The 17,194-nt window shown below is 31.7% G+C and overlaps 1 protein-coding gene across 1 annotated transcript in view; it reads left to right on the top strand.

The window, feature by feature from the left end:
- Positions 1-2,426: 2,426 nt before the first annotated feature.
- Positions 2,427-17,194, top strand: part of LOC108905974 (helicase ARIP4) — a 34,547-nt gene continuing 19,779 nt past the window's right edge. The window contains exons 1-4 of the mRNA XM_018709089.1: positions 2,427-3,521; positions 3,870-4,115; positions 5,777-6,100; positions 11,493-12,233. Of these exons, the coding sequence (XP_018564605.1) occupies positions 2,867-3,521; positions 3,870-4,115; positions 5,777-6,100; positions 11,493-12,233 (1,966 nt within the window). The 5' untranslated portion in view covers positions 2,427-2,866. The remainder of the gene's footprint in view (positions 3,522-3,869; positions 4,116-5,776; positions 6,101-11,492; positions 12,234-17,194) is intronic.

The raw sequence follows: 17,194 nt of genomic DNA, 5'->3' as shown, positions 1-17,194 counted from the left end.
AATTAGTGTAAATCAATTTGATAGACTCCTTTTTCATTAAAAAAAATTTAATTTTTGAATCATTTTTTTATCAATTGTTGTTTATATTAGAGTAATTGTTGTTTATTTTATGTATACTGGTTTTTATGGTTCTTATTAATAATTATTAAACCAGTGTTTGTTATTTAATTTTGTTTCCCATTGGGTTCTATTCGGTTTTTATAAAAGAATAGGTTCACCGACAACGGCAAACACTGGTGATGCCGATATTGTCATAACTTTTTACGGGCAAACTTTTTTTTGCAAAAATTGGTACAAATGCATTTGAGGGGTTCCTAAATCCAGTGGTGTAGTCAGATTTTTTATAAAAAAATCGCTAACAAAATTTTGCTATTTTTCACTTAAAAAAAAATTCGTAGTAGGCCTTGAAAACCAAAATTTCGTCTTCAAATTTTGCATCAAAATAGAGCTTTTGGAGATCTATCTTTAAAAAAAAAACGGTTCAAATCGGTCCATAAACAACTTTTGTACGCGAGTGTTTCCATTCTTAATGGGTCACCCTGTATGTGCTTACTTCTGTCAACAAAGAAAATACTTTTCACATAGGTACTTGTAAATAGGATTTACGGTCTATACGATATTTATTGATAGAATTTCAAGAAGACCGATGCGTCACTTTCTTGGAATTAACCGCATTCGACATCCGAGGTAGAAAGACATTGGCGGCATGGCATTCACCGTAGCAGCTTGCAGTGCATACACTTGGTTTTGCAGTTATGAAGGCGTGTTTCTTCGTACGTGTTTCAATATTTTGAAAATAACGCGGAAAATTTCATGACACGCCTCTGACACGCTAAACTTGTACACCGCCGATCATGAAAATACGAGATACCATCCTTTTCACAAGACTTGAATATAAGTACTGCAATGCGAGATGTATTACAATTAAGCGATATAAACTAAGCGAGGATGGAACCATGTACCGGTTTTCGCCGGTTGGAACATGCAGAAAAATATGTTGATACCTACTTATATTAACATAGAAAATATTTATATTTTTGTGAACGCTTAATTTTTAAAATTATATCCTCTTTTCCTTATGGAATGTGACGCTTTACGTATACATAATTATGTGTTTAAACTGTTTAAAGATGAACATAAAACATACTGGCCCGTTACAATTTCTTTCCTCGTCCCCGCCTATGGTTTCCGACGTCATAGACGAATCATGTGTACCAATTTCCGGGCTCTACATACTTATAACAAAGCATGCACTTTTATAACTTTGGCAATTTTATTGCTGTTTGTCACTTTAATAATCGTGCACTGAACACTGAACGAACCAATAAATTGTAAGGTTAGATAAAACAGCTGATTCATTTATTCTACTTATTTGAATCGGATAGAAAGGATAAAAAAATATGATTAAATCTGATCCCTAAAGCAATTTTCTTTTGACCGTTTGCTTTTCGAAAATCGAAAATCAAGATCACTTATCCTATTAGATAATTGAGTTAATCGTTAATCTGGCAGTTTCAAAAATCCTAGAGACAGCCAATAATCCACTTTATTGCTTGACTTTTAACGAAAAAATTCAAATTGATATGTTATATCAGATCAGGATCAGTTTTTCTGTGTGAAAAACTTACTAAACAGACATAAATCTTAAAATTGATTCCATTAAAATTATTTCTAGATTGTCACATAAGAAACGCGCATGCGGAGAGCCTCGAAGTAAAGCGAATTTGGCTGCTGTAGACTCATCTAGACTGCTCTAGGGCTCTCTAGACCCTTGCTTTTTGCTGTACTAGACAGGTATTCGTGAGGTATTCCATTCTGTTTACAAAATACCTACAAAAAGAGAAAACGTTTCACGTATAATACCTAGTTCTATTCATGAGGATTTTATACACTCCAGCACTCCACTCAATAGATATCTAAGAACAAATGAATTTAAAATTTTTATTTTCTTTACCTGAGGGCATCCGAATAGTTTATAATGTTGTTAATACAAATTACTTACATAGTAGATAGGATAGTCTACTACTAATATTTAATAATAATTTTCAGTTTTATTTCGCATTGGTAATGGTGTTTGAGATATGAGATCTATTGCCATTTGACTTTAATACCCAGAATCCAAAATCAGCTTTTACGTGTTATCTGTTTCAATATAAATCGACTCTACGCTATTTTAAATCCTCTAAGTAAAAAATAGAAAATTACAAATCTGATTCTATTTTCTAAATGGTGTTATTTATTAGTGCTTACCGTATTTTAACTTTTTTTAATATATATATTCTTCAAATTGATATATAATTAAGTATATAGGTGAAACGTAGCTAAGCTTTTTATTCATCGTACTAGGTGTAATAATTAAATATACTTCCGATATCAGCGCACTCTGTCGTACACATAACTAATTAGATTAGTGAGTTATGCCGTCGGGCAATGCCATTTTGATATTTTATAAGTAATTCCTGTCAAAAATATAAAATTAATAGTGTTTCTAAACGGCTGTATTAGAATTATTAGAGTGTATAAGTGAATACGTCAATTAAAATTTGAGTTAATTTTTAAGAAGTATCTCTTAAAATGGTGTAAACTTCTATAGTGTACAGTGACTTGTGTTTGATCATATCTTTAACAAATTATAAACAAATCATTTGTAAAAATGGTATTTATGCTACACAATCTTTGATAGTGGTAATTTGATTCCAAAATAATGTTAAGATATAGCTTAATTGCAAAATGAATCGTGCCGGAGCCCAACAATACGTTTATGGCGGCTAATTCAAAAGAGTATGTAAACAAAACAACATAGAAGAACTAGATAAAAGTAGAAAAATATGGTACTTATGTAGATATTTAAATCTCCTAACTCGTAATGGACCCAGTACTACAAAGATTTGGAGATGTCACGATACAAAGACTTGAAAAACCAAAAGAGCCCAAAGTGGGACTACAAAATGACAGTGGTTCTTTGGAGAAATCCAAAGAGAGTAAAGATGAAAACTCCAGTGACTTGGAGGATGATAGTGGTGACGAATTTCCCATTCCTGGACTGAAAAGATCTGTGTCTAAAATGGAAGGTCCAGTGAAAAAATTTAAATTCAGCTCGGGTGATATAACTTTAGAGAAAAAATGTGATGACTTAAATATAAATAATTTTAGTGAAACAGAAATATCCGATTATGATACTGAGTCTGAAATGGAAGAGTCGGATAGTGAATTAAATGAATTGAATACCAACGAAGTATTGAACCTTAAACCTATACAAAACAAAGATAATTCAGAAGATGAAGCAAGTAGCAGCACTTCATTTTTTGAGAAATTAGTTGAACAGGTTGAGGCGCCAACGCCAAGTGTTCCACATAAACCTCCTGTTACAGCAGCTGATGAAGACTATGATATTGATATTAAAGAAAAACTGAAAGAGATGGGGGAAATTAGTTTTGAAACTGTTAAAAAGGGTGAGAAACCGAAGAAGGCTGAAATTTCCACTGAGAATGAAGTTGTTGTTACACCTGCCAGAAAACTTGGTAAGTAATTTTTGTTTATTATTTGCCCACGGGGCAGTCCAATCAAAGTCGTCAGGTCTAAGAAAGCATGCCTTAAAAAGAAGCAAATTGTTACTTAAACTGTTATATTGGGGTAATAAGAGTATTTTATGTAATAAATAATAATAAATGTGTAATTTGTTAGATCTGAGGGCGTCGTTTGCAATGTCCCTTGATCCTGGGCAAGCATCAGTCCTTACTTTGACTTATCTGATAGCATAGCTTATAAAATCAGTGGTACTATATAAATTTTTCTGAGCATTTTTTTAAATTAATTGAAAAGAGTAATAATAAAAGAAAAGTAATATTTTACAACTTTTTTTATGTTAGGAATCGATGGTGATGAAATAACGGGTCTTCCAAAAGGGCTGGCGATGAGGCGAAATATTAGAGAGGTTATGGATGAAACCAAGTTAGATGAGTCTACCCTGGCTGCCCAGAGACAAGAAGCTGAGAGGTTAAGAAGAGTTCAGGAACAGCAAAGGCTTCTTAGAGAGTTACAGCGGCAGGCGGCACAAGAAAGAATGCAACATAAGGTCATATCGTTGCTGCAAGGAAATCAGTTTTCTAAACCAGGTATATTTTTGTTATGTGTATAAATATGTAAAAGCTGTCAGTAGATATTAATACTCGTTATATTTATAGTTGGGAAACACAAGACTTGTGACAAAATAGAAATAATATTAATGTTAAATACATAGTATTGCTAATTGTAAATAATTTAGAATTCAGACAAAAATTCAGTGTCATTGGCTAATTTAAAACATTACTATATATTTTTTTAGTTTTCTGGAATACAATTTCAAAATGATAAAGTTGGAATCACAAAATTTAGCATTTATTTATTTTTTATTAATATATACTAAATTATGCAATTTTTCTCTAATTTAACGATCTCGTCTATGTTATTTTGATAGTTTCCCAAAATTATCTTATTCACTTTTAAACACCCTGTCTGTTTACAAAAACTATCGATACATTATGTCAAATTAAAACTCCTTTTTACGATACACTTGATATTCAGTGTCTGCCACTAAAACCTCCCCATCTTTTATAATTTTTAAAATATTGTAATAATTGTGGTATCATACATCTTTTCAAGACTTTAGTGCACACAAACACTGAATTTTTATGTTTATTTAGCATAGTCGTCTGCCTAAGTTTTGTCAATCTGCTTTAAACATATTTTTCAAAAACTTTAACACCCTTGATCTTAATTTGACGACTGGAATATGCTTCAAAAGTAGCACATTTTTGACACCCTGGTATTTTTGTTGTAATTCCTGTTATGTACCAGCAAGAATGTTCCATATCTCTTCCAAAACGGATCCAGGATTTATTTCTAACCTGTTTTACATTTTTTATTTAATTACAGTAATGCTGTAACGAATGCCTTCAATAAGTTATCCAATTTGTGTATAGCTGCCATTGACTTAAAGTTATAAATAACGACTTTTATGCAATCAAAATGATTATCATATAACCTTCAGGATCACTATTAAACTAAGTTTTAAATACCCAAGAAACACATTAATTTAAATCACATTTACTAGCCATCTTAAAATGTCTGAAAGAAATTATTTTATTTTCAGATGATCTAAAATATACCCACTATAAAAAATACATCTATTATTTGTCTAAACTAACTGGTTAAATATTTAAAAAAAATGTTTTCCTGAGATGAATTTGAGAAAATAATTTTATGATATGTGTTCAAAGTGTAGTAAATACACACAGCAACTACAGAACCTTCATAAATGAATACAAGCCATGTGGCCACCGAGCTTGGCAACTCAATATTGCACGATTGGTACAATCAACTAAAGATCCCTAAATTATTAGTGTTATCAATATTAATAATGTGTTTACAATGCACAGCGACAAATCATTGTATCTATACTCGAGATAATGCAACCGCCAATTGGTCGCATAAAATGCCGTGAAAAATGACACCAATCACTAGTCGGTGAAACAGAATGTTGTGTTTTAATGTAATCTTGGTCTTACTCTTAATAATTTTTAATTTTACCGAAATTTAATTAGCAATGTGAAGATAATAAAATTACTGTTCCAAACAAAATTACCGGTTACGTGACTTGTAATCATTTATGAAGGTTTTGTAAAACTTGCAGAATTTTATGCAGACATACAAAATATACATATAACAGTCAACCAACTGACGTAACCAATTTTTCAATCATTTAGTTTGAATTGTTTATTTTTTATTTTTTTTTTAGGCACATCAAATCAAACAAGAATAGGTAACACTGTGCTAGTGAAGCTGCCAAACGGTCAGACAAAGCCCATGACAAGATTGCCGAAAAGATCATTTGAATTGATGAGGGTACCAAAAAATACTACTCCTCCACCAATGGGGGTTCCTAAACCTAATCGCAGTGTTCTTGCTGGGAAGAAGGGTGGAGCTGATCTGACACCTTCAGTTAGCATAGCTCCTGTCTCTAAAAAACTTATGCCTCCCATTCCACAACGACAAAGTGATAGTGACAGTGAAAGTGAAGATCGTAAACCCTTATTATCCCCACCATGTCAAACACCTAAGTGTAAGTAATTTTTGTTACATCCATTGTTTAAATAATAGTGAAATAAATTACTTATTTTAAAATTAAGTGCAAATGCTGTGGCCGGTTTAAAAAAAAAATAATAGTCCAGTTGGTAGAGGTTCGGCCTGTGTCAAACCTTGATAACCCTGAAATAACTACACAGGCCTACTTTAAATGATGTGTACAATAACAGGCTAATTTGCTGACAAAGTATTTTATCAGGAAAAAAAGTTAATAACAATTTAATCGTGAAAAATTTTTTTTTAGTAGTTTTCTTTAAATAACTCAGCGGGATGACTGTACAAAAAAATGCTTAGGACATCATTTTGTTCGTAATAAAAATAGCTACAAAATGGCGGTGGTCCGATTACGAAATTTGCGGTGAGATTGAAATCAACAACAAAGCGGTGAGATTGAAATTGATTAAAAAAACGGTGACGTATAAAACTAGGGTCACGTATAAAACCTTACCAAAACTGCAAAAATGAAGATAATTGAATTTTGCAAATTGCTTTTGGTTTCTGCATATTTACACTATGTATATACCAAATTTCAAGTGTCGGCAAAACTTCCAACAAATTTGGCAAAGTTTCGAGTTTCAGATGCCGATGAATGTATAACACCTTATAGAACAAAAAGTTTTGCTCTCCTGATTTTTTGCTTTAGCGTCATTATTGTATATATATATATATTGAACTATAATTTTCGAAAGTTTTATCACTTTTTGTTTATAATTGACATTTTTACAGCAACTTTAAAAAATTGACGTTTTATACCGTTTTTTCAATCTCACGGCTTTGTTATTGCAAATTTCGTAATCGGACCACCGCTATTTTGTAGCTATTTTTATTACGAACAAAATCATATTCTAAGCATTTTTTCGTACAAAGTCATCCCGCTGTTATTTAAAGAAAACTACTAAAAAAAAAAATTTTCACGATTAAATTGTTATTAACTTTCTTTCCTGATAAAATACTTTGTCAGCAAATTAGCCTGTTATTGTACTCAATATTTAAAGTATTCTTGTGTAGTTATTTCCGAGTTATCAAGAAAATGTCACCAACGGTAACTTTTCGGCCTCTGCCGACTGGACTATAAGATAATGTGGACATTATTTAATATTTAAAAAGCACGGTTGCCACAGATATAGAAAACTGTGAAAGATAGGAAATGCCAAAGAAATAGGGAATACAGGGAAAGGTTAGGGAAATTAACTTTTTCGAGCTCTGCCAAAAGAGGAGAAGCACTTTATAATAACTGACCAAAAAAAAGTGTCATGAGGAAAAATTTTATTAAATATAAATTTATTCTGATAAGCGTCGACATTGCTCTTCATCGTTAAGCGCTCTAATAAATGTTAATCTGAGCTGCCATCTTGTGAAGTTTACTGGATCATAAAAAAAATATAAAAAATGATTGGCTATGGCTAAATGAGGAGATATTTAAAAATTATGATAACCAACCAGAGAATTTGTGTTTTAATATGCTTATCACATTTACAACTTCATGGAAGAACATCTTGAATGTTTTTTTTATTTTTTTTTTATTTCTTTGTATCCAGGAAAAAAGGTAAAGACCAAAGTTTCATTAAATTTTCTTGTGATGCAATGTGATAAACGTACAAAAAAAACAATTGACTTGCATTTCAAAGATATAAAAAAAATTTTTTAATGGGACACCCGGTATGATTGTCGTTTTTTAGAAATGTTCCATTTTCTAAATGCACTGATATACAGGGTGTAACTAAATAAGTGTAAAACATTTAAGGGGGTGATTCCTCATCGAAAAAAAGATAAAACTTCATTGGAGCATCCCTTGTTAAGATACAGCCCCTTAAAGGGGGTACATAAAATTTGTTTAACAATTTTTTTCACAAGCACTAAACAAGTTACAATATTGAAATTAACCTGACATTTTCTACTACCAAAAAGACACTTAGCCAGTAATTTATTTGGTGGAAAACGCAACCCCTAAAATTTATTTCCAACGTAACTTTTTGTCTTATTATTTGTTTACCATTTAAAAATTTATTTCCGATAGCTTGTTTCATTCTAAAAAAAAAATGTCTTGAATTTTTTGCCCAAAATAAACCAGTTCGCAGCAAAAAATTATTTTACGAACAACTACAGAGATACATCGTCATAAATCACCCCCTTAAATGTTTTACACTTATTTAGTTACACCCTGTATAAACGTTATATATTTGCTTTGACAGTTTGCACAACATTTTTGGTGTATTTACTGACCCTTCGCTAAGTATTGAATTTACTAATAATAAAATATACAGGGTGGTCCCGAGGTAATGGGCCAAAATTCATGGGTAGATTCCCGAAGCAAAAATATTGTGATTTAGCCGAACTTACCTTAGTCTAAAAGTTGATAACTAAAGAGATACAGGGTGTTAAATGTAAAATATTATTTCAGTTTTTTTTAATTTATTCCTTAACAAATGTAAATATCCTCACAAAATTTTGGGGATTGGAGTTCTTTGAGTAGAGGAATTGAAATCTGTACACATTTTGGTTAAAGGTCATAGAGGGCGCTAGCTGCAGTAGATTGAATGTGTTAAAAATGACATAACTTTTTTGTACTTTAAGGTGTCTCATCTTTGGTAACAAATTCTTATTTCTCAACTTTTTGTACACAAAAAAGGGTATACTTTATTAATGTAGCTATCTTGCACCGTTTTCGAGATATTTGGCTTTGAAACTTCCAATGATGTTGCATTAAAATTACAATTAAGTACCTACAGGCATTATTAATTTAGCGGTAAAGTTTCGTAAGTAGAATTTAGACGAAAATCAAATAATTGACGTCTTCCACTTGTCTTATTGCTGTCATTTGTATGCTAATTTCTATTAAATATTATTCCTATCTAATTAAAATTGTATCTTAGCTTACAGTTTAAATTGTATACTCGTATACATAAATGTGAGATAGAATGCCGAGATTTTAATTTTTGGAGTTGCATGAAATCAGTTGTTTACGGAGAAACTATAAACATTTGAGAAGAATTTTAGCAGCAGGTTTTAAATGCTGGAAAGTCATTTTGCTTTAAGGATTTATACTTTAAAATAAGACAATCTTTTAATAAATGCGTTGATAAATGTATTGAAGTTAAAGGTGGACATTTTGAGCAATTATTGGCAAAAAGGCATTTTTTTACTAATATTTACTATTTTACTGTTCATTGCAATTTTTAATTTTAAATAAACCCTTGTTTTTGACATTTCTAAATTATTTGAATTATTTCAACTATTAGCATTGGAAGTTTCAAAGCCAAATATCTCGGAAACGGTGCGAGCCAGCTACTTTCATAAAGTCTACCTTTTTTGTGTAAAAAAAGTTGGAAAATAAGAATTTGATACCAAAGATAAGATACATTAAAGTACAAAAAACATGTCGTTTCCAACACATTCAATCTATGGCAGCTGGCGCCCTCTATGAACTATAACCAAAATGTGAACAAATTTCAATTTCTCTACCCAAAGATCACCAAACCCCAAAATTTTGTGTAGATTTTGCATTTATTAAGAAATAAATGGAAATAAACTAAAATAATATTTTACTGTTTATTTAACTATCAACTTTTGAACTAAGGTAAGTTCGGTTAAATCGCAATATTTTTGCTTTGGCAATCTACCCATGAATTTTGGCCCATTACCTCGGGACCACCCTGTATATTTAAAAATAAAGAAGTTTAGTATAGGGGCAAATATTGGTTAGGTAAAAAAATAATTCACATTAATCTAGTCATATTGTCAACACTTTTGACATCGTTATTTCAATTTTTTTTTGTTCTAAAAGTTTTATTTTAGCCTGATTTTGAACAACAAAATTTTTTATGCAATATGTGTGTATATTTGTCGCATGCAATATTTTCCAGATATTTTAACTTGTAATACACAATCGTAAGGTTTACTATGAGTATTACATATTAAAATATCAGAAAAATATTTCTTGTAACAAATAAATATGAACACAAATTTTGTGTACAATTTTTTTTTTCATGTAAAACAGCTCTTATAATTTTGCCCTAATAATACTCATTAATTCCATTTGTAAAGGTAATCGTTAAATGTAGAAATGGCAAAAACTTATGACTTCTTGCCTGTTGGTTTTTGTCAAACTACATTCTTTAATCATTTTAATATGTCAGCTATGTGTTTTTGTATTAATAATAGAATATATGTTTTAAAAATATACAGGGTGTCATGTGACTCGCCATAGCTTAAGTATTCCTTGAACAATTTTAAGTCGAAAGTTATACACTTTGTCCAAAACTCAATAGTTAAGGAGTTGTGGGTAATATTAAATTTAACAGTAAATAAATCTAGTAACGTAAAGAGCATGTTGAATAAAGTAATGTATTGTTTTATTAATTACGGATTTTTTTATTGCTAAGAAATTTAATTAAAGGTTTGGTTGAAAATGTCCCCCCCCCACTGCCTCACAACACATTATTGCTCTTATAATAATAATTAAAGACTTAGCTCTCTGAAGAGCATCTGGGTCTTTTCGTATTAATGCAAGTGCAGCCATAATATTTTGAATTAACTCTTCTCTGGTTTGTGGTTGATTTGAATACACTAAACTTTTGTCCCGAAAGACAATAGTCAAGAGGCGTTAGGTCTGGCGACCTCGGAGGCGAGAGAACTGGACCTCCTCTTCCAATAGCAAAGTTGTTACTTAGATATTCACATTTACACCAAAATGCGGTGGTGCGCCATTGTGCTGAACCCGCATGTTAACTATTCTGAAGTTAACAAATTCTTGAACATATTATATGTGGTATGGGTACAAATTAAAATTGTGTAATGTTCTCCACACTTTCATTCGACTAACATGAACACGATTAGATATTCTTCGTATACTAGTAGAGGGACTATTTTCGATCATGTTAAGAATAGCTTCTTCTTCGGCAAATTCTTGCTGCACAGGACGTTCTACAGTAGCTTTAGGAAACATATGTGTTTCTGTCAACTGACGATGCACATTTATGAACACTTGCTTATTACATATTCTTCGATCAGGAAACCTCCACTGATATTCCTGCACCGACGCGCTCGCAATTCTGTCACAGGCCATCGAGTCAGGGGATGCCCTGTATATATTTTTAAATATCTAAGAAACTAAAATAACGTTTTTGAAATTACTAAAAAAATAATGATCTATTGTAACAGTCCATTTTGATTTAAATTAAACATAAAATCATGTGTAGGTATGTCCAACTTCAAATGAAATACTTTTTATTAATTTGTTCGTTAATTTTAACCCACAATTTTATTTGAGTAAAAAGTAATTTTAAGTTACAAAAAATAATTTTAAAAAACTTTAAAATATCCTAATTTATAACGACAATTTGAAAGAAAAAGTATTTTTTTTTTTACAGCAAAACCACCTGTACCTACCATAGACATATCATCAGACGACGACTGCATAGTTGTATCTGAACCTGAAGGGGAGGATGAGGAACCAGATCATGACGACCCTGGAAATTCCGGCATGCACACCAATGATGAGTTTAACCAGCCTGACGAACAAGGCCGTGTATTAGTAAACGTTGGCCATCCCGATGATGAACCAGACATATTTGTCGCACCGCAAATATCCAGAATAATAAAACCGCATCAAATTGGCGGAGTGAGGTTCCTATACGATAACGTGGTGGAAAGCACAAACCGTTTTGAGAGTTCGTCGGGTTTCGGGTGTATCCTTGCACATTCTATGGGGCTCGGTAAGACGCTGCAAATCGTGACATTCTCGGATATTTTCCTACGGCACACCCCGGCTAAGACTATATTATGCATTATGCCAATCAACACACTCCAGAATTGGATGGCCGAGTATAATATGTGGCTTCCTACAGGGGAAAGTATCAACAATAGCCCATTAAACGCACACGGGGTCATAAGACCAAGAAATTTTAATCTTCACGTTTTGAACGACAGTCATAAAACTCTTATAGCGAGGGCTAAGGTTATACACGAGTGGAGGAGCAAAGGAGGGGTGCTTTTGATTGGGTATGAACAGTTTCGGTTGTTGAGTTTGAGAAAGTTCCCCAAGTCGAGAAAGAAACCAAATCCTGTAGATCCACTTCCTGATGATGATAAGAATAAAATGCTTTTCGATGGTAAGTTACTTCCATATACATTACTTTAATTATTTGCAGAAACAAACAAGAGATTAAGCTGTTTTTGCTCGATTTGTATGGAAAATGAGTGAGTCATAATTTTGAATAATATGGACACGATTTGATTTATTTTCCATCGTTATTGTATTTGTATTTTTATTTTTTCATTATTGTATTTTATGACGGTCTGGCGAAGGTTTCTGTAACCTGTAAGGTAATTGAAGAATACATTTTGTCAAAGTATCCAGAATTTGTCATTTAAGGGGTTACACCACTGTAATGGCCTAAAAAAATGTGTTTTTGACAATTTTTTTTAATAGAAGGATAGGTAATAGGAAAAAAACTGTTAAGTATGTTATTAAGCATGTAAGTGTACAGAAAATTTTTTTCTCTAAAAAATATTTCAGAATAACGTCACTGAAGCCATTCTTCTGAAGCATGTTGCTGTCAAGGCGTTCCGTGGCACGCACTAGAACTAGTGCAAATTTCAAGGTGAAACAAAAAAAAATTGCTCTTAATCGACATGAGTATGGCTAGAGAAACATGTACGGGATTGTAAAAATATTGTTTTTTGTAAAATTGGCAAGTGTTTGAAGTAAAACGTTAAATTTTTGACGAAAAAAGGCAGTTATTATTTGTTTATAACAATTGTTTAAATTAACTTATCGAAAAATCCGTATGTGTTTCTCTTCAAAATATTGTTTTAAATATGTGGTTAAAATTTCAAAAGAACATTTTAAAAATTGTTGGAGTTATGGTGCGTGCCGTTTTGAAAAAAACATTTGTCGAGAAAAACGCTTTAAAGTTTTAAAATGAGTTTTAGACATGAACGTGCACTGACGTTACACTAACATACTTTTGTTTGAAAATTTTGCTTGAATTGTACCCGCATAATCCCTAAGGACATCTATGATTGTATTAGAGAAGTTATAAATCAGTAGTTAAGAAGGTACGCGGTACCTTCCGAGCGAATATGTTCATAGCGCAAGTAGATGTATGAGAGACGCCCGACACGCTTCAGAAAACGCGCAAAATTAAAAAAAAAATTCATGTATAATACCTTTTGCCTCATATTCTAGAAAGTTCAAAGTACCTTTTTAAAAAAAAAAAAAACGATTTCTTGAAAATTCTACAGTAAAAATTCCATGTAAAGTAGATTTAAATTGCTTTTTTGATGGAAAGTTGGTAGCACTGTACTCTACTGACGCGAAGTCTGAGTGCTGTCTATGAAGTGTATACGAGGAGTGAAGACTTCGTGTTAAAAAAAGTTAGCCTTTTCTTGGGTCACGTAAAGGTTGCACTGATGTAAGTAAGTAGAGTATGCAAGAGATACGTGACGTTGTAAGCGCACGTAAGTGCAACTTCATTACTAGACTCCAGTGCATCAGCACTACTACGGCGACTCCTTTTACTTTAATTTGGGTCGTAAAACGGGATCCGAATTTGTATACGCGGCCCATAAGACTCTTCACTCCTTGTCTACACTCCATAGCGCGGTCTGTCAAGTACTTGGTTTTCAGCTGTTAACTTTATTACTCCACCTAAAGTGTGTTCTGCGATTTTTACTATGGATACTGTTATTAACAAACAATTTGCCTAAAATTTTGTGGTATCAACGGAATTTCTTGTGCTACATTGTTAAAAATGTTGAGAAAGATGTGTGGTAATTTAGTTATATTGAAAAGTCAAGCATATTAATGGTAGAAAGCATTCAAACATGGTCAAGAAGTGATTAATGATTTGTCGCGTTCTGGTCGTCATTCAACGTCTTCAACTTGAGGAAATATCGATAGTGATAAAATGCTTGCAGACCATCATTATAGTTTGAGACAGCTAGAATATGAACTAAACATAAATATCTCACGAATCAGTTCGGACCATTTTAGTTGCTGTTTTGGGTATGTCGCAGCACGACTGGTTCCAATAGAGCTGAATTTACTTCAAAAAGAGGATAGCAAAGATGTTGCGGAAGACATGATTGAAGGGGATAATTAGGACTCTACATTCATGTAACACATCATAATGAGTGGCGAGACATGGGTTTATGAGTTTGACATGCAATCGTGCCAACAAAACCAAAAAAATCACATCAAAGTCGATCAAACATCAAAGTCATGTTGACTGTTTTTTTTGACTATCGTGGTGTTGTCCAGACAGAATTCCTTCTGAATGGAGAAAGATACAACAAGGAATATTATCTGGGCATAATGAGAAATTTGATAAAGTGTATCTGCAGCGAAAGACCAAATTTATGGAAGGACCATTCTTGGATTTTGCACCATAATAATGCACCATCATCATACGAGATCCGACTGCGAGATTACTACGTTCATCTGTTTTTTAATGGAAATACAATTTTCATAGATAATTATGAATAGAGGAATATGTTTCTGCCGGGTTGCCTATCAAAATATGGCCACAAGTATTATCAATTAAAATTAAATTAATTAATTTTTTCCAAACAATTTCGTTCATTTGTTTTTAAGATAAATTATAATTCATTTCACAGAGAGATATGTGAAGAACTAAAAAAGGTTGGTAAATGTAAAATTTTTCAAAAAAAGTCTGGCCTGCCCGTGTTTCAAACCGAGGATCCTCGGCTTCACAGTAGCGAGTTTTCAAATTGAGCTACGGTGGCCTACCGGTGGGTGGAGCCTTTACGGGCTATTTGAAACTTTGGAAAATTTAAAATGTTCAAATTAAGATTTATCGCTATAATATCGTCTCTAAACTGGCACGTAACGCCAAAATAACGACTCACCGTGATCCAGGAGTTGAAATCCATCTGGAACATTCGTTTAAAAAGTGTTTTGACAACTGGGTTATGTGTTGGAAAAAGTGTAATGCTTCAAAAAAATGTTAATGATTAATTAAATATATTGTGTTTTATTGACAAATTCCGGACACATTTATGACAGAATGTACTTCAAAAAATAAGTAATTTTGAATTAATGTTAAGGTGTCACTTTAGCCATTGTTATCCAACAAGTTTAAAAATTTAGTTTCTTTTATATAGGTGTAATTATAGAACACATAATCAAAATTTAGAATTGTTTCTAATTCCGATTTTTATTTATTTTTGCCAAATTCTAAATTTCAGAATAGTTCAAAATTAATCTTAACAATAAAAAACACTTTTTGTCAGCTAAAAATAACACATCAATCATTAAACATTTACGAAATACATAAATGCTCTCCTTTTGGATACTTGTTAAAATTACAAAAATTTTAAATATTTTAAACTTGGTAAAGTAAGGTGAGAGGGAGGTTAGGTAAATACGTTAAAGTGCAGCAATGCAGGTAATGCCGTATTACAATTTTTGTATGTTTTCTAATTCATTGTTTTATGCAATAAATTTTTTTATAAATATTTTCTGAATATTAAAAAAATTTTAAAAAGAAAACTGTAGACTCATTTAGATAAAAAACATATGTGGGACATGCCCATTACAAGTACTAAAAAAAGCAGATGATAGTACTACTAAAAAAAAATATAATAAAAGTGTTGTTATTCACATTTCCCTAAAATTCTTGTTAAGGTGAGTGATTCATTTAATGTGGTCAATATAATTATAAAAATATCAGAACACTTGTGACAATCATGTGATAAAAAAAATTAATTTGATGTAATTTGCATGAAAGATGATCAGCATAAAAGTAAATAGTTAAAACTGACAGTGAAGAAAAATGAATGCTATCCTGTAACGTATTTATGTCAAACGTAAGCTCTTAGTTTGTATTAATGAGCTTATTATGAATTATTTGTACCATTTTATAAGGGCGGATTCGTATGAATTCATATCTGCCTAAGGAAGGCAGCATATTAAAGAATTATTCAGAAATTGTTCCCATTCCTCAATTTTTCCATTACGCATTCCAAACAAAATAAACAGAATTTTACAAAAGGACCCCGCACAAACCTTATGTGAAATTCCGTTCGGTCGATTTTAATGAAATTTTGGGAATAGGTTGTTTTTGTTATGAGGAACAAAAGTCTTCATGGGCCCAAAGTTCGCTAATGAACAGTTTTCGAGATATTCGATGTTAAAAGTTGATAATGCAAATACCTATCAAGTACGTGTTTAAATGCGTAAAAGCTCCATGAAGCTTCTTAAAAACTGTATAATACGTATATATTCGTCTAGATAGTGCGTATTAATTCGTTTGTGTGTGTGTGTTAACTTAACTTAACCATTCTTCTTGATCAATTATATTTTTTATTTCAGTTATTAGCGTATGATTGAAAACAATCTAATGATTGTATCCCAAGTAACACCCAAGATAGAGTAGTCGAAACAACTTTAGGATACAGTTTCTCGCGTGTTTTTAAATCAGTATTTCAAAATATATATCGAAAAATAGGGTGTTTTTAAATATACTTATTCTATTAGAAAAAAATCTTCTTTATTTAACATCGTAGTTTAGATATCCAACTGTGAGTAATCTATCGATATGGATAGCAGAGAATATTTTAATGTGAAGATATTAGAAATAATATACTATTATTTATGAGTACCTCAAATATTTAGAATGTTGAAAAATATCAGTTTCGTTGGACTTATTGTCAAATAGTTCTTACTTGATATTACTGTTCAATTACCATTCACTTGCAGTTTTTGGTGTTATACTCTCGATATTGCTTTGGTCATTTTTTCATAGGTGTGTTCATTTTATAATTAGCAGTTCAGCTTGTTGCAATATAAATGGCTTTCAGATTACAAATACAACGTTATAGTTGCGATCGGGATATGGTACATTTAAATAGAGTGGTAAATGTAGATGTTTTTGGAGATATTGCTATAGCTATATCTCCAAAAACATCTACATTTACCATTACCATTCTATTTAAATGTACCATATTTCGCGGGGCGAAAGCCCGATCGCAACTATAACATTGTATTTGTAGTCTGAAAGCCATTTATATTGCAACAAGCTCAACTGCTAATTACAAAATGAACACA

This window comes from Anoplophora glabripennis, unplaced genomic scaffold (assembly GCF_000390285.2).
Source record: "Anoplophora glabripennis isolate ALB-LARVAE unplaced genomic scaffold, Agla_2.0 scaffold26, whole genome shotgun sequence".
Classification (NCBI taxonomy): domain Eukaryota; kingdom Metazoa; phylum Arthropoda; class Insecta; order Coleoptera; family Cerambycidae; genus Anoplophora; species Anoplophora glabripennis.
Note: the sequence above shows the minus strand (reverse complement) of the source record. Positions and strands in the feature narration are given on the sequence as shown.